Genomic DNA, 22,544 nt, shown 5'->3' on the forward strand with positions numbered 1-22,544 from the left:
TTATATATAACTTCATCACTTTCTTTTCAGCTTCTGAGTAACATCAGCAAACAGACAAGCCTCAAAGGCTGAGTCGAGCTGTTCTTGCTGACTGTATTTCTGCCCTGAGTAAGGAGCAGGCATTAGGAGATATCTCAGGAAGACAGCAGTCTATCCAGAGAACTTACCAGCGTATTACATATTTAAGAGGAAAAATTGTCTGGATCAACAGAGACATACGCAGTTCTCATTAATCAAATGAGGACACTGATGTGCTCAGCGCATTTTAAGAAACAGATAAACATCCAGATGCTGCAAAATGCTGATCTCTTGTTTATTGCTGCTTCAATGCAACTCCTTCCCCATCAGCTCTGAGCTGAGGGGCTGCTTTTGCCCTACGTGACTTGCATCCAGAGTCTGGAAGTGCTTCTGTTCTTGCAAAGTGCCAATTACTCCTGCCAGGTCAGGGGAACCACTATTCAAGTTGAAATATGCAGGAGCTGAGAAAATATTGTATTTAAAAAATAAAACAAAACCAAAATCATCCACATTTGGAGATTCTCTTAGTGTTATTAATAGATATTATTGATACTGCTTTGAATATGAAGTGATATCTATAAACTGAACAGCTAGGTATTATTTATGGTATTCAACTGAAGACCAAATATGTTGAAGTTGCATTACAGAATGAATCCATCTGGGTAGTTCTTTCATTACAAAGACTGATTTAAAGAAAAAAAAAATCAGTTGATATGTTGTGTTGCAATATTCTCACATTAAGACAAACCTACAGATATGAAATTTGTGTAAACTTAATTAAAGGAACCCAAACTCTGGTCCATGTTCAGATTGCAAAGTTTTATACATTGTTTTCTTTTATAATCGTCACATTTTCAGGTACATAACCCCCAAGTTCTCTTTGAAAACAGCCTTATATCTCAGCTATAATGTGATTATACATCTGTGGATAGTACAAGGGGAACTTTGAACATCCTTTTCCAATAGTTTCTGTTCCAATAGCCATCTTTTCCAATAGCCTTTATATGCTTGTAGGGAGTCTTTGCCAGGAGATGAGAATTTTTGTATATATAGAGCTGCCTCAGGAGGGAAAAAACAAAACCAGCTGTGGATTACTTGAAGGTTTGGGTTACATGATGATGTTTTTTTCAAAGGAGAATAGTTTAAGGCATGTGGCTTATATATAGATTTTACACATATATATACAAGATTATTTCCAGAATATTTCAGAAGTGTGTTTGTTTAAGTATAAAAATTGAGCTTAACCTTCTTAGGGTACATTTAAAATGAATGTATTCTTCTGCATTCACGATCTGACTTCTGTGCAAAAACATCAGCAAAGAACTGTTTGAATTAACATGTTGCAGGAATCAATTTCTCTCCAGAAGGCCAGAAAGAAAAATAATTACACTGGTTATCATCGTACAACTGGCCTTTCTGAAACAAATCTTTTTTCTTCCCATTGCAAGTTTCCATTTCCCATCCAGGTAGGATGAGCATATGTGGGTACCCTTTGGATACATTTTCAATTTGCCTATTAACTGGAAGAAAGGCACAAATGAAGTCTTGGACTAGACTGAGCATTGCAGATTTGATTAAGCTGAAGAACTCGGCATTAAGATCATATCTTGTAGAAAGCAATTAGTAATTGTGGACTACATGTCTGCAAGAGATGCGGTGTCCTCCAGATTTCTGTTCAACCCTATTCAGACAAAAAAGCACAACACGGTTCGGTCTGCAGTGGTACTTCTACACAAAGACTAAAACTATACTTTGAAACTGTATATGGAAATATTAGATGGTTTGTGGAGTCGTCTTGCACACTGAGACACATTTTAGACAAGAAATGTCACGTACCCCAGCCAATAATAGTGTACCAGTAGAAATATCTCCTCTCTGGGAAAAAGGTTTCTACCAATAAAGTGAAAAGGTACAATCCCTCAATGAAAAGCCAGAAGTAGTTGGACATGACACAGTAGTGAAAAAACACCATCACTGCTTTGCATTCCACCTGCAGAGAATCAAGAAAAACAAAGTTATTTCCATGTTGTTTCTGCCTAACAGATAGAGAAAATGCTTTCAACCTCTCCAAATCTCTTAGTGGAAAGGAACACAGCTGGGACTGGTGTTATACACTTTTAATAGTAAAGTTTTAAAAGCATGAGAAGAATGTGAGGTGCCACTTAGAGAGCAAAGCTAGAAAGGGCAGGTAACCAATTTTGCCAGTGGGAGGTGGTTGACAAGTGTCTGCAGACAGCTTGAGAACGTCTTGTATTAGTGGGAGTTCACACCATCAATGGATGCTAATTGCTAGATTTAAGCCCCCTTTCCAAGGATTAAGTGCAGAGAAGAAAAGAATATAGTTATGTATTGAGAAACCTAAGGAAGGATGTGAAATGACAGGATTGTGGAAAGCCTTGAAAGTGGGATCAGAAAGGATGCACCCTCCTGTGTGCAGCTCAGAATTGTACTTCCTTGCCATTTGCTGGTGTTGTCACTCGGGGACAGAAAATGAAAGTAAGCGTAAGTGTAAAGAAAGCAGGGTGATTTACTGTAAAAAACGATAGAAGCTTTCATTCATTTACTGGGGTGAAAAGCAGCGGACAAAAGAAAAAAAAAAAAAAGAAGGAACTGGGGTTGTTTAGCCTGGAGAAAAGGAGGCTGAGGGGAGACCTTATCGCTCTCTGCAATTACTTGAAAGAAGGCTGGAGTGAGGTGGGAGTCAGTCTCTTTTCCAAGTAAGAAGTGATAGGACGAGAGGAAACAGCCTCAAGTTGCGCCAGGGGAGGTTTAGATTGGACCTGAGTAAAAATGTCTTTACTGAAAGAGTGGTTAAACATTGGACCAGGCTGCCCAGGGAAGTGGTTGAGTCCCCATCCCTGGACGTATTTAAAAGACGTGTAGATGAGGTGCTTAGGGACATGGTTTAGTGGGCGTGGTGGTGTTGGGTTGACGGTTGGACTTGATGATCTTAGAGGTCTTTTCCAACCTTAATGATTTTATGATTTTATGATTCTATGATGAAAGCCTTAAGTGGAAACCAAGCTCTACCCTGATTCTGTGAGAGTAGGACACACTTGTCTTTCCAAAGTTGCATCCCAGTGAGACATCGTTAGTCCTACCAAAGCAGGACCTTTCAACAAATCAGAGCAGAATCGGTGTATAAGCTGGAAGCTCCTGCCTGGGGCAGTGGGAGGCTGACAATTTTGGCTGGTTCCCACTTGCAGTCCATCGTCTGGGACAAATCTACAACCAACATGTTTAAACCATCAGATCTTGAGTTTCTCCATGGAAGTTCTACCAAGGCTGAAGATCTGGTCATTAGATGGCTGATTTTAATGTGTTTTATGCTTCAAGTGTTTCAAAACAGAGGCAGATGCCACTATTAGAAGAGTGGTGTGAATAAACTACAGATCTAACATAGCTTCAGCTTTGTTATGGAGAAGAATTAAAAGCAAAAACTAGTTTCAATGACAAAGAAAATGCTGACTAAGAAACTATACAGCTGCACTTTCCTTGTGGAAGTGACTCATAGCGAATTTAGCTTATAACTGGATGGATAAAGGAGATCTCAGTTTGGGAACTCACTGTAATTCCATCATAATTACACCCAGTGAGCTGATTTATCAAATGAAATACTAGCCTTAAATGTGAAAGGAGCTGGGATTTACATGTAATATATAGCTAAGTGCATCTGTGAAAGAGACTGCTTTCCTTGAAACCACACACTTCAGAGACAAACACGTGGCTAATACTAATGATTTTTTGAGAGTGTGACCGTCAGGGATATTTTCTACGTCTGAACGGTCACCCTCTCAACACATGACGCTGCCTGACATCCAGAACAAATAAGGCTCTGGAGAAAAACCAGACCTTCAGATGAAGGAAATTGCTTGTGTCTGCTCTCATCCCACCGATCACTATGCAGACCTGTGAAAGGGAGAAACAACCTGGGTAGAGTTAGAAACCGAAACTTGTAGGTTTGTCCTAAAGGACAGACCGCTGGACACTGATGACATCATGAGACAATACCATCCACAGTTTTGTTGTGAACCTGGAGGGAATTTTACCAACAATTACCTTCTCTCCCAATAGCTTCTCAGCCTATATACCCAACGGGCTGCTGCCTTCCTCGCTATTTTTTGTTATCTCATGCTGAAATAAAAAAGGAAAAGGCTTTGGCTTTGGTTTTACTTACCGTTGAGATAAAACAGTGGTTGCCATCCTGTTCAGCATAAAGAACCCCATCTTTAATGAATACAGATATTGCACGTAGGATGAATGAAACAAAGAGGTTCATGTGGATAAAATTTCGAGTGCAGTGAAGCTTCCTAAAGAGGAAAGAGCAAGGGAGAGGAAAAGAAAAAAAAAGGCTTTTCTTTCATGGAAATAGCACACTAGGCCTATCTGCGTACATAGCCAGAGCTCCTAGCACCTTGGTGATAAGAATAACAATGTCTGAAGATCAAGTGTGTGGATAATACTGACCCTAAACCTGACCAAGAGGAGGATTTGGGCATTTTCCTGTAAAAGCATGCGGGGTAGCATAAAATAGACCCAGTCCAATGCAGCTACTGCAGTCACATAATATAGACCCACAGCTTCTGCAGTTACATCTACAGTCTACCAAAATGTGAATACTGGAGTGTGCCTAAGCTGGGGGAACAACTCTGTTAAAGGGTTATCTCCCTCTTATTCTATATCTGGTGAGCTAAAAGCTTAAACATTGTTTTGGGCCTATGAGCTCTAGCCTCTTTCCTCCAGTGACTGAACAGCCCACCGTTCATGTCCTGACTCACCTGAAACGACACAGGATAACCATGGCAGTGGTGAGAGAAACAAGAGAAGTGCTGTATCCCACCGTGTACAGAGCCTTCACAGATAGATAGTAGTAATCCTTGGGAGGCAAACAACACACCGTTAAATGGTTCATCTATGGCCACATCTTCTTTGCCCTGTCAACGTGCAGGGGGAACCATAGGCAGGATTTGTTTCTTGAGCAGCCTGGTTGTTTTCTCCTCTTGGTTCCCCTGAGATCTCACTGTATATTAGAGCATTGCTCTATGTCTGGCGTACCCTTGGGTCTGCATACTGTGAAGCTTATTTGTCAGTGAGCTAGTAAAGGCTGTCTATATTTCTTTGATCACTGTGCATGTATCTGTAGAGAAAAAGTAGTCGGCTAAGGGATTCTTTAGTCAATAGGGGAAGAACTGGGGGCTAACCCATGCTTCTAGAAGTTACAAGCTGTATCAACAGTAAACACTCGTATTCTGGAACTATTCAGTACAGGGCTAGGAAGGATTTAAATCTTGCTTCTCACATATTTATGCCCATAAATATCTGATTGTTCATCGTAATCACCATCAAATCAGAATATGACCAGAGGCTGGACAAAAAGCAGCCTGCTGCTCCCCCCCTTCATTTTTTTTTAATCATAAGATTAATTCTCACCTGGTTATCGGACTCTGTTTCGTTTTCATCGAAGCCGCAGGCATCATAATAATGAGGAAAAGGTTCAGACCAGCCATCTTCAGTGCAATTTCTGCTGATGTCCCCTATGTCAAGTACAGTTGGGAATGTGACATTGCTGAAGCAAACCCCAGGACATATCCTCCTTCCCCTTGGTACATGACCAAAGAAAACCCCTCAGTACCACTGGGGGTACTATTTATCTGGCTATCCATAGAAGACTTTAATGGCATCTTGAAAGTTTAATGACATCTTTAATGACCCAATTCTACAATAGGCACCTAACAGATGTCTACTACTACAGCTGGTCACCAGAGAGCAAAAAAGATTTAACTAGTATAGTCAGTGCCTCCAGGCCACCAAAGATCTCATTCCCAAGTGGGTACCTAAACCAGGGGTCAGCTAAATATCCATTTCTCTCCACTGAGTCTGAAAGGCATCTAGGGAATACAGCTTTGATGTAGACATCTACACTTCAGATGGCTAAAGGTTAAGCCCAGTGCTTAAATATAGGTAGGCATTCTGTGCTATTTAAGACGATCTATAGCTGAGGCATCTGCATGGGCCTGGCAAGAAAACACAGGGCTAACATGATCTTTTGCAGCAGCTGCTGGAAGCCAGGCAGGGTACTGTAGGATATGTAGAATAGCCATTATATGTCTATGGTGAGGGAGGTGGATTGTTCTCCTACAGTCAGAAAACATGTATCCCACTCATTTATCTTCAAGGCTCTAGTTTTCCTAGGCTCTGATCTGAGGGTGACTTTGTGAGATGGTCTGTAGGAAAACAAAGGAAAGATGGAGTGGGAATCTCTTCCCTGTCTGTCTTCAGAGCAGTATGTTCATTTACACCTCCAGATGCCCAGTGTGGTTTCAGTTGACAATTTCAAACCCGTTTCAGAGCTTCTCACATTCCTCTGCCTATTATTTGTTCCAATCCCAGTTTATAACCTTACTCTAAAGAAAGCGTTTGCAAGGGTGAAGACTGGGTCAGAGAAAACCTCTTTCTCTTTTTCTCTCTTTTTACCCTAATTGTTTGGTTAATCTCATATATAAGGACTAGCTCCTAAATGGCTTTCACTGACACAATCAAAAGGCATAAAACTTTATTGGGAAACAAGAGCTGGGGGAAGAAGAGGAAAGTCTCTCTTGACACTCACTTTGTTACTGAGGCTGCCTAACGTGGGATGGCCCCCGTGGTGCTCTTTTTCACCACCATTACTCTTGCTAGAGCTCAGTGACCTGGTTGAAAAATTAGACCCGGGCTGCTCGCTGCACTTATTCCTCTCAAACACAATAGAACATTTTCCATTTATCAAACTATTACAGTTTTTGGAGTTTGAGCTGTACCTTGAACAAAATTGATGGAAATTTCCAAGGGTTGATTTTTTTTTTTTTTTTTTAATTAAGGTTGTGCTGCTTCGCATTCTTACAGCAGTTTATTCAAGTAGCTCATAACACCAGCAGTGACCTTATTTTTAGAGAATCTGTTTGCCATCCATGCAGCAGAATATATCTATTCAATCACGGCATTCATTTAAGAACATTGCATTACTCGGCAAATTTTGGTAAATTTCTCTTGCACATTCATCTCCAGTTTTCTATGGAAAATAACCACTGAATCATGTGTTGACTTTCCTTAACACCATTTAGTAATTACTGTTAAGCAGGTAGATATAATTTATAACAACATACTTGCTGGATTGCAACGCAATTTTCATAATACTGCTAAAAGTAAAGCACCAGAAAATGTGTCACCATAATTAGAACTGATTAGAAAATAATACCTAAATGGCAGGGAAAAAAGCTTGGAGCTTCCTTTTTAACAGAGTTAAAATAAAAAGAGAAACATTCCATGGTTCTGTTTCTTACCTAGGGGAGACTGGGCTGTGCTTTCCAGCAGGTCATAATCACCTATAAAAGTGGAAATTTGGTATGAAATTGTTTTGATTGTGTTTTCTATTAGGACCCAAACTAGTCTCTGTGGAAATCAGTGAATAGAATCCAATTGATTTTTATTTGTTTGGGTCAGGCCCAAATGCAATAAATACTTGATTCTGTCTTTTCAGGAAGTAAACACAGTTTTACTTGTGAGTTTAAATCAAAGCTGAACCTACAAAATTATAAAATCTCTAGTGCAGGCAGCGAGCACATAGCTAACAACACATACAATCAAAATATGACCAATTTTATTGGAAAAATGTAGAAGTCAGTTATTATATCTTTAGAAATTTGCATTTATAATCCATAGATACTTAAGTATGGTCAGTTTTCACAGAATTCATGAAAAAATATTTTCATCCATCAATGACAAAAAGCAATAATTAATTGGTTTTAAGTAAGACAGTTTAATTTTGTGGTTTTAGGTTAGATCACATTGATTTCTAGAAACTTATCAGATTTGTACTTTCACTTTTTATCTCAGTGTTACAGTGAACTACATGTATTCATTATCACAATGGTTGATACACAACAAATTTTCAATAATCTGGTATTATCATGTGCCCTACATACAATTTTTGAGAACTGAGGTACATAGGAAGTAGTGAACACAACTGGTTCTTACCTGCATGGGTTTGCCCCAAGTTATCTACTTCCCAACCTGAAATTAGAAGAATAAAAATAATTTGATCGTGATAATAGCTTGCTTCCCATAAAAGGAGTGGATGTAGCACTGCCCAGAGAAGAACTGCAAGAAAATTTTGTTTAAATCTTTTTTTCAAGATCAGTACTGTATATTTATGGGTGGAAAGTGCTTTTCAGAAGATGGTTGATTGCATTGTATCATTAAATCTCTGGTTATCATGGAGTTTCATCAAACTCTAGGAAGGAGATGAAAATGAGATGAAGGAGCTTTTTTGTGGTTTGGGTTTTTTTTTCTTTTTTTTTTTTTTTTTTGAAGGGGGGAGGGTTCTGAAATAAGAAAGACCCATACATTTCCAAAATATTGTGCCGAAATTCATGCTGATTTGTATATTAAAAACACGAAATGTTACAATGGGAAATCATAAAAGTTTGGGTTTGCATTAAAATTTTTTCTGTACTTTTGTCCTTCCAAAATAAAATGTGGGGATTATCTCAAACCAGTCTCCTACCCACCCTACTAAATACTTAACCCGAATTGCACTGAAGTCAGACTTTCCCAAGTCCCCAGTGGATTTTGGCTCAAGCTCGGTTTTGGGGGATGCATAAAGAGGAGCTGCCTTAAGCCACCGAGTGGTGCTGCTGCATCATGCACAGAGAGACACCGAGGAGCCTGACAAAGCTGTCCGCAAATAGCTCTGACGGTGGCCCACCAACTGGTGAAAAAATGTTTCCAATGTTTCATTGACCGCTACGGCAGGTTAAATGTTTAGATTAGCTTAGTTCTGTATCCCCTGGAGTAACCACAGGGCTTCGGGTTGTTCTTCCTTAACCCTGAACATATGGTCATATCTTAACTAGGGACTGGAAAAGCCATTCACCAATTTGTATGAGATGTTTTTTATTAAAAGTGAAATCCAAACAGAGATTGATTTTGATCCTAGGGGAAAGGAGAAAGACAGCATCTAAGGAAACAAAATAGTAAAGAGAGTCTTTTCAGCACAGCATAAAATGCATTTTATATTTTACAATTTTTCAAATTCCTTATCATGTAATAATTGTAAATTCATTGATTTCTGTCTCATCTAAAATAAATCAGATGTGCTTCTTGATCTTCTAAGATAGAAAACAGAAGGTTTAGTGTGAAGATGATGGTGGGAGTCCAGAAAACTAAGCTGAAGCATCAGGTAGGCTGTACTGTGTCCTTGAATGGATGTATTCGACATCAAACCTACACATTCAACCCACCGGTTACTCTGGAGGGTTAATCCTGAAAGCCATGATGACAACTCCTTTGGTCTCCTGGCTTCTCTGCCCAGCTCCAGCTGCTTTCAAGATTTCACATATGAGGGCTCTTGAATGTTTGCAAATGTTGGGTAGGAGTACTAATTCTGAAGAGAAGTCACCAATGCTCTGAGCAAACATTTTCCAGCAAAGATCGTTCAACCTGCCGCATCAGACTAAATTACCAGATGCTGCAGAAGCGCAATGGCTGTGCTCCACATTCTTGGCAGAATAACAGGGATGCTTCTGCAGAATATTTTGGATGGACCTGTTTCCCTCCTGAGCCTACCAAAACCCAGGTTTATTAACAGTGATATAGCTCTATGTTGCTAAAATCTGAATTCCGAATACCAACTTTAGGATATCCTGTGGGAATTTTTACCTGTGGTTTTATTAGGCAGAGGATCAAAGAGCAAGCCACTGTTCCTTGATCACTATCTTTCACAGTGTCTTTCACAGCCTGCTGCCACTCAAATCAGTAGCTCAGAATGGAACTGGTTCCTCACATGAGGTGACCTCACTCAGTAGCCTGACCCACAGAAGCAGGGTAAGAAGAAGCTGCAAAAAAACTTCCAAAAAACATTTTGACTCATAAAAATCCAGTTTAAGTTTATCAGTTGTACACTGTGGCTTAAATCTTGAAATGTGATATTACAAACTTTCCAGAATTCTTGTTGGAGGAAGACCAGGTCAATATTAAGTAGATTGAAGCCTGATGTTCCTGGCATCCTGGCATGTTACACTGATTGATTAGAAAAATATCTTTTTTTTGAAATGTAAATGTTTTAAATTTAGCTATTTTATTCCTATAATCTAAAAAGGAAGAAATAAAAATTACCATTATTTCACTCTGAATATGGGTGGTAGTTGGTCCCACTGATGTTAAAATATTAGATTTTAGTTCATTTTGAATTTCATGACATCAGTAATAACAGTTAAAACATTATATTAATGCAGGTTTGTAAAGTTAAAAGGTTTTTTTATATTAATAATTTTTTTATATACCCAAATAATTATTGCATTTTAACTGTGTTTGGACATTATGAAGGGATTCACATTCACATTTCTGACAATGTTAATTTTCTGATTGCTGTAGGAGAAAACTTGCCTTTTATTAACATTTTTTTCTACATCTGAGTCTTTGCTAACGTACTGAAGAAAGTTCCAGTACAACCTTTTACTATACAGGCTTTTAGGCTTGATCCATCAACCTAATTTTCACTAATAAGTTAAGCTACTGGAAAGTCAATTAGATTTACACTGAACATTATGCCCTGAATTACAACTAAAAGCCAAAGTTCATCTAATGAGTGTTGGGATAATATACACATATATACAGTTATATTTGTGCGTGTATGCATATATATATATTTATCTCTATAAACACACAATGAGGGAACATATAGCCATCATCTGGCTTTAAATTCCTGCGTGCTGCGGCTGCCCTTCTCTCTGACACCATATGTTTATGTACCCTGTACCAGAATATGGATGTTTACATGACAGATAACTGTGCCAATGGCTACGTTTGCTCATGTGTATGAGAGGGCGATGGAGTTCATTGGGAATATTTCTGTGCTTAACATTTAACGTGTCTACATATATAGGGACAAGGCCTGAGCTTGCATTTGAGGTGGGGTTCAAGGAAGCCCAGACATAGGGCGGTCCCTCTCCTTTTTCAACCTATTACCCTGAAACTGTATTTTTGTGTTGTTTGTTTTTTTTTTCACCTGAGTGACTTTCTGACCCTAGAGAGACCTCAGCAAATTTACTCTGGTGTCAGTGATGTAATGGGCAAAATTGTAGGGCACCTTGCTGCATGGGCCTTCACACGAGTCCTCTCGTTGCCTTACTCTTAGGACATAAACAATGAGAAACGGGTGCATCAGACTTCACTGATGAAGCAGAGAAAGCCCATCAAGAGGATTATGCAACAGGCTAGATGAAATACATTACTCTCCCGGAAATGAAGAATAAATAAAATATGCTTTTCATCTGCATTTTGACTGGAACCCCATTTTTCAGGATTTTAATTCAAGGATTATAGTCATGACTTACATTGACACCTGTGCTCCTCACATGTAGTTAAATAACAGCACAGCCCAAACTACAGAAAAATGGACCCAACAGCAGATATGAAACAATGTCTTAGAACACCATTTTTAAAATCAATAATTGCTCACATTAGTCAATAAACTCCTGAGGAAGCTAATGTTATCCTTGACAAAGGATGGTTTATCCAGTATGTTGACAGAGAATGTTATTCATTATCTGACCAGACTGAATAGGTAAGTGTCACTCTTTGGGAAGCAAATCTTCCATTAGTGCTTTAACTGTCATTGTTAATTAGATGTTATTTGCAGTACTACTTAGAGACCCTAGAGGAGATCCATCAGCACACTGAATTATCAGTTCCAAAGACGAAACAGAGAAACCAAGCACAGAAAATATTGCTTATTTCTATTTTCTACATGCAGAGATGAAAGAGAAGAAAGAAAAAAAGTCAAAGGACTTGCCAGCAGCTACCCATAGAGTTAGTGACAGAGACGCAGATCTTTCATGCCCTTTTCTTGCACATTTATCAGACTTTCTTCCTTGGTTTTCATTTGCTGAGCCCCAGAAAGCATAACTACCTCCTCACTATCCTCCAACGGATGAGAAATTTGATGCAAGCAATTGTTGCTTCTGATTTAAAGTGAACAGGACTGGCAAAGCTAAAGCCAAGAAACAGCCTGCGTATGATGAGCCTTGGAGCTCAGTGCAGCCTTTTAGATCATCTCCTTCGTGCCAAATTTGTGCTGGCTGCTTTCGATGTCAGCTGGCATGGCAACTGCTTTATCTCCCATAGATCTGTTTATCTGAGCACAACTTGCATTTAACCCTTTTGTTCCAGCATTTGTCCCTTATTAGTGACGGGGGGGGAGGGAGAATGAAAGGCTTCCAAAACTATTCTGTCCTGAAATGGCTTGCCCACACTTATTCCTGTTGTTCCCATCTCAGTATTATGGTTTGGAGGACTGGTCCACATGGCTAATCCTCCAAAAGGTTGGATTTTGACAGCATTGAGATCAATGTCCAAAGCTCTCAATGGTTTTACCGCATGTTAATTCTGTCCCTTCAGAAAGTGCAAAGACTGGGGCAGAGAGACGTTATGGAAAACATTTCCTACAATCACTTGTTATTCTGCTGTCCAGCTATGTGGATAATGAGCTGGTTAAGCAGGAATTCAATTTTTTCCTGTTTTATATAGCACTGATTAGAAGCTTAACATTTAATTTACAAATACAAAATAAATCAGCGAGCTCTCATGCCCGACTCCACAGCATCCACCACACTGTGCCTTTTCGCTCCCTTCCCTATTGCTGCATGCTGCTCTTATGCACCAGCAATCTGTTCAGCTGGCTGGCAAACCCGCGGTCGGGAACAGCAGTCTACTTAGCAGCTTTTCTGGGGCTTTCTGAGCTCCCCACACAGATACCGCTTGCACATTCTGCCCGCTGCTTCTAATGCCCTCTGCCCACTCCTGTAGCTGAGCACACACGATCCCACATGCACACTATCCAACCATCCCCGTTCCTTCATTACGGCTCTTTTGGGGAGGAGAAAGTGATCCAGAATCAACTGCTAGGTCTTTACAATCTCATTAACAGGATCTGTAGAAAGAGGCAGCCAAGCAAGGTTACAGAGTACATGGCCTTACACGTTCCCACACCTTTCCTTATGCTAAGTGCTTTCCTCCACTATTTCTAGGGATTTTGGTCTCTCCAGCCTCATGTCCCATAGACAATACTTTAAACTACAGATTGAAAGTCATTAGTCACTTGGCATTTACTGTATATTGCCATTTGCCTTGTCAAAAGGATTTGTGAACACAGTGCTCACGCAGAGGCAGTACAAAATTAAGTGGGATTGTTCATTGTATTTAGAAAACAAGAAAACTGAGGCAGAGGAAAATTAAGGGTAAGATTAGGAAGCCGGGTTCATATTTGTATGTTTGAATAAGAACTGGTGCCTAAGGACATCTGAGGAACTGATCCTGTGGGGCAAATTCATCCCATCCAATTTACCCACCTGAAGATATGTTCATGTGTTTTTTAAGTCTCCTCTCGTAAAGGGCAAAGAGACTGGCACTTCCAGAGGGTGATTTGTTTTAGACATCTACCGTAGGATGAGATGAACTAGCTTCTGCAACTTCTTTGTTACCCAGTGGTTTGTGCAAAACATTCCAGTGAAGACAGTGATAGAACTGATATAAAAGTCCTTTCTTTCTATATCCCATACTAATGTCAGGGCACGTGGTTTCATGACACAGAGACAAGAAGACCCAGTGAATCATGCCTGGAGATCACGGGAGAATACCAGTGAGGTTCCATATGGAGAACATAAAGATCATAGTACGTAGGGCTGGCTGAGGCAGAACTGGTGTACAGATATGATCAATAACATGTAAGGGAAATTATGACTTTCTTCATTTCTTCCTCTTTCTTATCAAAGGCTGTGAAACTAGCAGTGGACTGAGGTCACCATAGCAACTGCTAGGCATCATCTAAACATTATGTGATTCCTTCCTCTGAGGCTGGCTGTCACAGGAGCATCCATCAGAGCGCAACATCAATGCAAATACTGTTGAAGGGTCTTCTAGCTCTGAAGAGGGCAGGGGTCATATTTCAGAGAAAGGCAAATGTTTTTCAAACAAGAAACACAGAAAATAAGAAACGTTGTCCAATGGAGATTATCAGTTATGAAATAAGTCCTAGAGAAGAAAGCATATTAAATCACTTGCTTAAAGGCAAGAATGAATGTGTGTCCACCACACCTAAAATCTTGCAAACAACTGGAACTCCTTTCTCAGTTATTTGAGTCAAGAGGAGAAACAAGAATAGAGCAAAGGCTGCTAGTAAATGTTGAAGCATCTGCCCATGTTGCACCTACAGTGATACTTCAATATATTACATTTTGCTGTCCAAGTGTTCTCCAAACTACTCAGAAGCTCTCAGCATGTTCCACCCTTGCATGCTCACCAGAGGAGCATGATTTTTTTATTTTCCAAGGCCAAATTAGCTTTCAGATCATATTGACAAAGGTCTTGAGCTGCGTTACAGCTTTCCTCTGGCCCCTGCAGGATGTCATCTTGCAAAGGACCAAGGGCTTGATCTTTAGCTGAAATGCTCTTGGTCATATTGTATGTTTGAGTATCAGAGGCACAGAGTCTTAAGTCCCCATAATTTGGAGGGAAAGGTCATAAAATGTCCTTCTCCTGTAAAAAGCATCCATGAGGCCTTAACTACTTGATTGGAAATGTAGGTACAGTTACTATTCTTTGACGGCAATATTTTCCTCCCATTTCCCTCTGCATTGCAGATAAGACTTTGTGATACTGTGATCGAGGAGGCACGCTTAATTATAGCTTGTCCTCCTCGCTTTGGAAAAGCTGAAGTAATCCCATGGCTTTACTGCCTGTGGAAAGCCTAGGGATGAAAACCAGCAGGAAAGGACTCGTTATCTAGTAAGCACTATTATCTTGGTTATTGGCAAGACTTATTATTTTTCACATCAACACTTGGTAGGTCTCTGGTACCCTTTCTTGATGTCACAATTCTTTCTAGGACTTGCTGAACACTAAGCAACAATAACACATATGCAATCTGCAGACAGCTTTGAAAGCTGTCCAAAACCTTAAGCTGGTATATATATATAAAACCAGATACCTTTGCATTGAACTCGCTCCTGAATGGTACATAGGATCTTATATAAAGTGAAGGATGAAACTAAGGTATGCACAGAGTCCTGGTTGCTTCAAAGACTAATTAAGCTCTGATGACTCATTATTATTACCATAATGAAAATGCTATGGGATGGGTCATGTCTGTTTTTCAGATACTACTCCTTCGTTCCGGTGTTTTTCTTCCCTTGGTTTTCATTCAGGATGTTGAAATACACGCCAGGGGTGAGATATATTTGAATAGAAATCTAGACCTTTGCATTGACCTTTTGCCTTGCCTATTTGACAGGCAAATGCAATTTCCAATTTCAGTCTGCTGCAATGCTGACCTTAATTTCAGCTAGTAACAAAGAAAACCTGTTTCTTCTACTTCAGTAGAAAATAAACGCGCAATCTTCCAGAGACATTTTGTTGTTTAGAAGGCCCCTGATCTTTAACAGTCACGTTTTCTTTCTGCCTATATCAAAAACTATCAATACATAACCAAAACTAACAGAAACTGTAACTTGCAAATATTTTCAACAGCTTTCACCTTGGGAAGACAATGACTTTTGTTGTCTTTTCACCCACTTTGGGAGTTACATACCGTTTTCACAGTGGTACGTAGTCAGCACTTAAAGACTTTACCAGGGCTATTTCCCCAGAAATGACACAGAAGGGCTTTCCACATATGGACATGTAGTATCACTTCCCCTCTCATTAACTCTTCTCTTGTCATCTTATTCTGTTTGACTAGGGTTAACATCTAAACTCAGAAAGGAGAAAAAAGCCACAGATGGCTTCCCAAATCAAATTAACCCTGCATTCATAAATCCTGTTGTCCACCCATGATATCTCTAGTGCAGAATATATGAGGCTTGGTGTTCTTACAATAAAGTACTTGAGTGTCTCCCAGTGTTTTTAACGGGAACAGTAATAGACTATTTTCAATTTCTTGTTCTCTTGGACAATAAAGCTTGTTGGCTGAGCACTGAAGTCATATAACTTCCAGAGTAACAGTAAGCCAAATACTTTTGTTCAAAAATGTGAGCATAAGATATAATTCCCTCTTAAACTCCATAAACTCCATAATACCTGGATACATTCTTTATTCTACTGGATTTTAATTAGGACCCCTTAATCTTGGTATCAACATAGGATGCAGTTTATGTCTTTGGTAAAAATTATGTACATTTTCTCTGTCTTACCTAGTAAACCACGCTCTGTAGTAATGCTCTTTTGGGTGTAGCAGGGAGTGCCCTAGACTGAGCACTCGATAAACATTCTGAATTGCTGGAAGATTCAGTAAGAGCTAATCATATTTATTATTTGGATTTGTGAATGAAAGAATTTTCTCAATGTGGAGCATATGGCAATGCTCAGAAACTGCCTGTTATCATTTGTATTAGTTTTTACTGCAAATCAAAGACCTAAAAATATGCTCCTTTCTGATCTGGCTATTGGGTTTCTTTCAATGGTCTGTTTGAGTAATGTGGCTTTATAGGTTCCAGAATATCTCAGCTGTGCAGGGCAAAGAAAGAAAAACACAGACTTCGGTTCTGTAGATTTCCACTGCCAGGCAGTAGCAACTCTGTTTGGAAAAAAAAAAAGAGAAAAAGAACAAAACAGAGAAAATTTTCCAGCTGGGAGCTCAGATCACTATGTTGGGGCCATCTCTAGGTCTTGCTATGTCATAGTGAAATGCAACATCACAGCTTGACACACATTTTTTTTTTTCCTTCTTTTGTAAAGACACCTTAGAATGTTTTAAATATACTCTGTTCTAGAGCAGTTGTCTCTGGAGTCGGTACTGGGAAGGTACTGGAGAAAGCATAATATACAACAGCGACATCATGGAAGTTATAGCTCCCACTAAAAATAAAATTGTGAATTGATGGATATCAATCAAAGAAATGGATGTTAAAGAGGAAAAGAAAGTAATATATAGGAAGCCTTTATTTAGGAGGGTTCCATAGTGTTTAGGAAAGCCACTGTAAATCCTTAGCCTACTAGATTAGAAAAGACTCAGGAGCTAGTATGTTTTTTTCATGTGGAGAGATTTTGAGAACAATCTTTTTGTTCACAGTCTGCATCTCAAAGGAAATGAAAAATTCTGGTGATTCTGGAGGAGCAGAGAGGTGAAATGAAATTTTACAAGCAAGGGTCACCAACCACACACCATGGGATTTAACATTAGGCTTTCTGTATGACGTTGACAACAGTTCAAATGTTACTCCTCAGTTCAATTGCAGTGAAGGTTAGAGCAGAGTATATTTTCAAATTAAAACCAGCAACAGCTGGTATTTTTAGCTAAATCCATAGATAATTTTTCAGCAAAGCATCTCTCCAGATGACAGTTTAGTTGGTTAATTTTTATTTTGTAGTCTCTTTTTTTTTTTTTTTTCCATTTTACTGCATATGGAAATCAGACATCCAAGTCTAGGCAGCCAAATTCCTTTCTGAAATTCATAAAACAAACAGCCCTCTCCAGTGACTTCATTCATCTCAAGATATGCATTTGAGAAAGCTCAGAGCAGACATCTTCTACAAGTACCCATTGCTTTCCATTTACTGAACCAGAAATCCATGTGATCTGTTCAGACTTACACATATAACTTTTAGATATCCAAAGCCGAGTAACTCCTACCCCTCTTTAAGGTTAACACATCATATGGTTTGCCTGTTGTTATACAAGCAGTTGTACCTAAAAGTACTTCAGTGCTTCATAGGGCAAACTTTTTAAAAGTATAATTTAAAGTTATTGCTACTGTTTGTAAAAATTATTTATGGTCATATAAAAATTTTGCTGTATTAAGAATGAATATGCTAACAGCATATTCCTAACAGCAGCCCGAGGATACTATAACAATCTATAAAATGTGATTAGCTGTGTCTTAGAAATATTTTAGTTATCTAATAACCCTTTATTTAAGGAACCATCATAAAATGTGACTTTTTTCATTAAGCCCTCATTGAAATAAACATACTTGGCTAATTAAAATTAGCAGCAATGATAGTGAAAACTCATGCTGATTCACCCAGGAGAGTGATTACGGATGTAGATATTTCCACCTTGGGGTCACTAGTGCAAATCCAGCCGGATCTGTAGAGAATTCAAACTACTCCAGATTAAATGTTTGTTTGTTTATCTACTGAATCATGAATCTTGGTTTTGTTCCTACTGAACAGATGTCCAAAAACCCCTCAAAACCAACACTACAAGAGGTAACAGCTGTCACTTTTGTTAGTGATCCTGTAAAGAGAGAAAGAAAGCAGGACATATGTTTAGGCTGGACTGACTACTCCGCCCCTAGGGTCATGCTATCACCCTGCTGCAGGTCAAATGTAAAGTACAGTATGCGAACAGGTCTGGAAATCCTAGGCAAACAATTTGAAAATATTATTTCAAGACTTTATTTTACATAGCTCTAGTTATAGTAGAGCTTTTCTTTTTTTTTTTTTTTCTAAAATGTATATTACTTTTTATTTAAAAAAATAAAATAGTTTTTCCTATTAACAGGTTACTTAAGCACTGGAATAGATCGTATTGAGCTAACCTTGTCTTTGAGGAGGGAGACAGGTTAGATGATTTCTCAAGAGCCCTCTTAGCCTTAATTACTTCAGAAATGATAGCACCATGGAAAAGAAATTTCATCAGTAAAAGTGAAAAGGCACCGTATTTGTGTGGGATATAAATAGAAGCATCACAGACATCCCTTGAAATAAAGAATAGTTAAAAGGCCCATGGCAGAGGTGTGTGGACAGGTTGGCAGTGGGGGAGATTTCCTGTGCTGTAGATGTACATGGCACCAATCTCCGTAGTATCCAACTAGCAATATCTCTGAGCATTGCGTCCAAAACAGGCAGGGAGAGAGAGAAAAGTGTGATGTTATGTTACCATGTGTTAGCACACTGTAGCTTAAAGGTATGTAGGGGGTGTAGATTACAAGCCACTGAAAAGGAGGGGTCCTAATGGAAATTCGGACAGGCGCTGTATGAGCAGCAGGCTTCCTGCAGTTATATCAGAAGATAACAATATATCAGCCATCTGCTGATGTGCAATAAATAACATAAAAGTATTTTGCCTGCAGACTGCAAGCATCACTGATAACTGGATAGCGAAAACTTTTGGTTGAGTTTATATCCTGCACAAAGGATGACCAGAATTGGTTTGACAATTAGACTGAATGACAAGCAGTCAACAAAATCAGTTAACCATGATTACAAAGTCATGGAGAATTGAAAAAAAAACAACAACCCACTAAAAAAACCTGAAAGAGGGAAGAATATTTCCTTACCCATGCTGGATACAAACCCTACTGGATGCTGATGTGTTGTTTTTTCTATTATCACTAAACATGGATGGCTCAGAAAGTGCCACTGTACCCACTGAGTCAATACTGAACCAATATTACAGCAGTAAAGATTATGTTTAATTACACTGGCTAGAATTAAAGCACATAGAATTACAGTAGTAATTGTATTTTCATACTTGATAATTTAAAGAGGGACTTATCTTTCCCCTTTCAAAAATTAGGTGCCTGGTTTAAGTGAATTGCCCGTAGTACTTGCTGGATAAAGAGAGGTATGATTCACCTCATGTCTCTTGGAATAACATAAATTGCCTTCTGTTGGTCTCTTTCTCTCCACTGACTACAGATGGAGTCTAGAGGACTTGTACAGAGAAAACACTCGAGTTTCACATGGGTAAATTTAGATGAGGTAATGATCACCCTTAATTTCTTCTCCATTTCACAAGAGCACTGGCACGCGCTTCAATGTTTGGGTGAGTTCAGATGGATGTATTTAAAGGTAAGGATTTCAGTATTCCTGGAGCTGTGTATGAAACACTTACTGTCTCCCACAAATTGTGTTCTGTGTGTGGCAATGCAGAGAAGGTGGATTTTGCACTCAAGACTGTAAATGAATAATTCATTGGTAAAATAATCTTGGGGAAAAAGGATCCCGGGGGAAAATGATGAACTTGTTCCTCAATGGACAGTGCTAATTAAGTGATTTGCAGTAGCCTAGATGGGCACTGGGAGGAGATGGACAAAACTGTGTTAATTATCAGCAAAGGCTTGTTGTTAGTTAACACTGACGAGATGACTTAGTCTCCCAGTCATTCACCTGGGAAGATCGTTTCATGGAATCATGAGAGAAAATAAAAAGTAATTTCAAGAGAACATCTAATCAAACTATATATCTGCTGTGAGCAACTTAATAGTTATTTCCTCCTGTCCACACACTCTCATTTTTACCCGGCAAATTTTCATGCATTTCCAAGGTTAAAAAAATCAAGAAAGGACATGTTTTTTTTTGTATCATGTAAACAGTAGCTTGCACAGAGCCTCTTCCCATTAAAAAGCACTAGGTAATAATAACTAGGTCAAATAGTATCACCACTACTAGAGTAGGTTCTCCTTTTAATAGCAACTCATTTGGGAGCAGCTGGGTTGTATAAGAATTCCAGCTGGGGTCTAACAGGGTTTGGTTACCAAGTATGGTGAGTGCATGGGACTTTTGGTCCAAGCCTAAAGTGGTAGCAGAAAGAGAGAAAAGAGAAAATGCACCAGCTTAACTGACCATCTGCAGTATTTTTTGCAAGACAAGGGACAACTCTGTTAGGCAGCAATGCATGCTGGAAGCAGAAACAGCCCAAATTTCCGATCTTTCATTTGCTTGCTTGGTTGCTGGTGCCAGCGGCAAAGGACAGAAGGATGGTGATGTCTCATTTCTACAGACCCCAAAAAGGCATGATGGAGCTTCTGCATCTCTCCAGGAATCTTTAATTCCCACTGACTCTTCCCTGGACTCCCAAACTGGGGGCTCTTCACATTGGTCATCTCATGCCTATGTTCTCCTTAGACATGAGCAGAACCCAGCTCTGACTTTTAGTTATTTTCTAAAATAAGTTTGAATTGTGATGATTAGTTATCCAAGACCCAAACACAGTTTCAGGTCTCACTGATTTCAGCGGAGACCCAAGGGCATAACATCCCCTTTAGCAATTAGAGTTGGTGATATTTTCATGTTGTATAGTCTGTGAAGGCTTTTTTCACACATTCCCTGCCACCCCTACACTCACACACACACACCCCCCTACACACAAACATCCCGGTTTTCTACAGTATTTTTTTAAACTGAAGCCCAACTCCAGACCTCTGTAGAGTTTTTGATTCCCCTTTATACTGAGTATCTAAGTGAGGTTTTACACTCATGCTGGCCATGCAGCTTTACCAGACAGAAGCAAAGAGCAAAGAGAAGATACTTTACCGTCTTCAGAGATGATAAACCTGAACAGTGCAGGACACTTGACAAAGACAATTTCACCCACACTTGCAGGTTTCCAGCATGTAATATTGTCCCACATTCCTGGGCAACCTATAGAAGAGAAGGAGGGATAAAATATATTAGTGATGGAAATCCATTCCTTTCTTCACACTGTTACTGCGTTTTTTATTTGGTTCTTTCTTCTATCCATAAAAATGCGCTTGTTTAGAATAATAAACTATCATTTTCTAATAAGTTTTCCCTGGAATAAAATAATTTTCATTCATAGGAATAACATAAAATATGTAGTTGCATGGCACAACAATGACCAGACTCTACCCTAGCAGAAGATGACATTTCTTAGTCCCAGTTAAATCACTCCAACATACACCAGAAACAAAATTTCCCTTGAGCGTGAAATCTACCACCACGTAGCTATCTTTTAGTATGTCTTTCAGTATTGCTGAGTTAAATCTTTAGGCATCTTTGATTTAAATTCTATAAATTTCTGTTGGCTCTAGTCCTTGTCAAAGGTTGGGTACTGGCACGTTTTAGAATTTGATCCAGGGAGATGACTGGAAACTGAAAAACAGATTCTGCTTAGCCAGTTTTGTGGCTATGTGAGGGAAGTTCACCTCTTTCATGTTGTTCATTGTCTTGAAAAAATATTGGAAGTAGAAATGTCCTCCATTAGTAAAGAACCATCGTAATATCATTGATTACCTTTACTGCAGTTTTTGTTATACAGAATATAAACTCGCAATGTCAAAAGGATGATTTTGACCTCTAATGATTTCTTGCATAAGCTAAAGACAGAATCAGGCCTTTAACAACTGTTCAGAGGTTAAGCTTCAGGTAACGAGCTTTTAACTAAAGATCTGAGTGGTAAAGAACCAACCTTCTGTTACATGCATGCATAGAGGAGGTGATGGGATTGTGGATGGGAGTTGTGTTCTCTTAGGATACAGGAAAAATTCAGGTCCCATGTGCTATTGTAAATAAAATAAAGGAGCCCAGCTCCTGCTTCTTTCTGATCACTGCGTCAGAGACATGACAAACTATGACTGGCTTTCAAGAAGCATAAGCCCTCCTGTAATTCTGTAAGCCACCATTTTACTAGCTCATAAACTTGAAAGACTTATCCAGTGTACAGAAAGACTCAGAGCAATCTCTCAAATTTCCTACTAATATTTAAAAAAAATGACTTAGTGAAGGAATCTCAAATGAGAATCATCTTC

General features: G+C 39.1%; 1 protein-coding gene across 1 annotated transcript in view; it reads right to left on the minus strand.

Moving 5' to 3' along the window:
- ADCYAP1R1 (adenylate cyclase activating polypeptide 1 (pituitary) receptor type I) overlaps positions 1–22,544 on the minus strand; it is a 111,593-nt gene that overhangs the window by 33,496 nt on the left and 55,553 nt on the right. Inside the window, exons 3-9 of the mRNA XM_009333313.1 lie at positions 21,310–21,417; positions 8,032–8,067; positions 7,338–7,379; positions 5,449–5,552; positions 4,797–4,894; positions 4,196–4,328; positions 1,855–2,008 (exon numbers count right to left, since the gene is read on the minus strand). Coding sequence (XP_009331588.1) covers positions 1,855–2,008; positions 4,196–4,328; positions 4,797–4,894; positions 5,449–5,552; positions 7,338–7,379; positions 8,032–8,067; positions 21,310–21,417 — 675 coding nt within the window. The remainder of the gene's footprint in view (positions 1–1,854; positions 2,009–4,195; positions 4,329–4,796; positions 4,895–5,448; positions 5,553–7,337; positions 7,380–8,031; positions 8,068–21,309; positions 21,418–22,544) is intronic.

This window comes from Pygoscelis adeliae, unplaced genomic scaffold (genome assembly GCF_000699105.1).
Source record: "Pygoscelis adeliae isolate BGI_AS28 unplaced genomic scaffold, ASM69910v1 Scaffold88, whole genome shotgun sequence".
Classification (NCBI taxonomy): Eukaryota; Metazoa; Chordata; class Aves; order Sphenisciformes; family Spheniscidae; genus Pygoscelis; species Pygoscelis adeliae.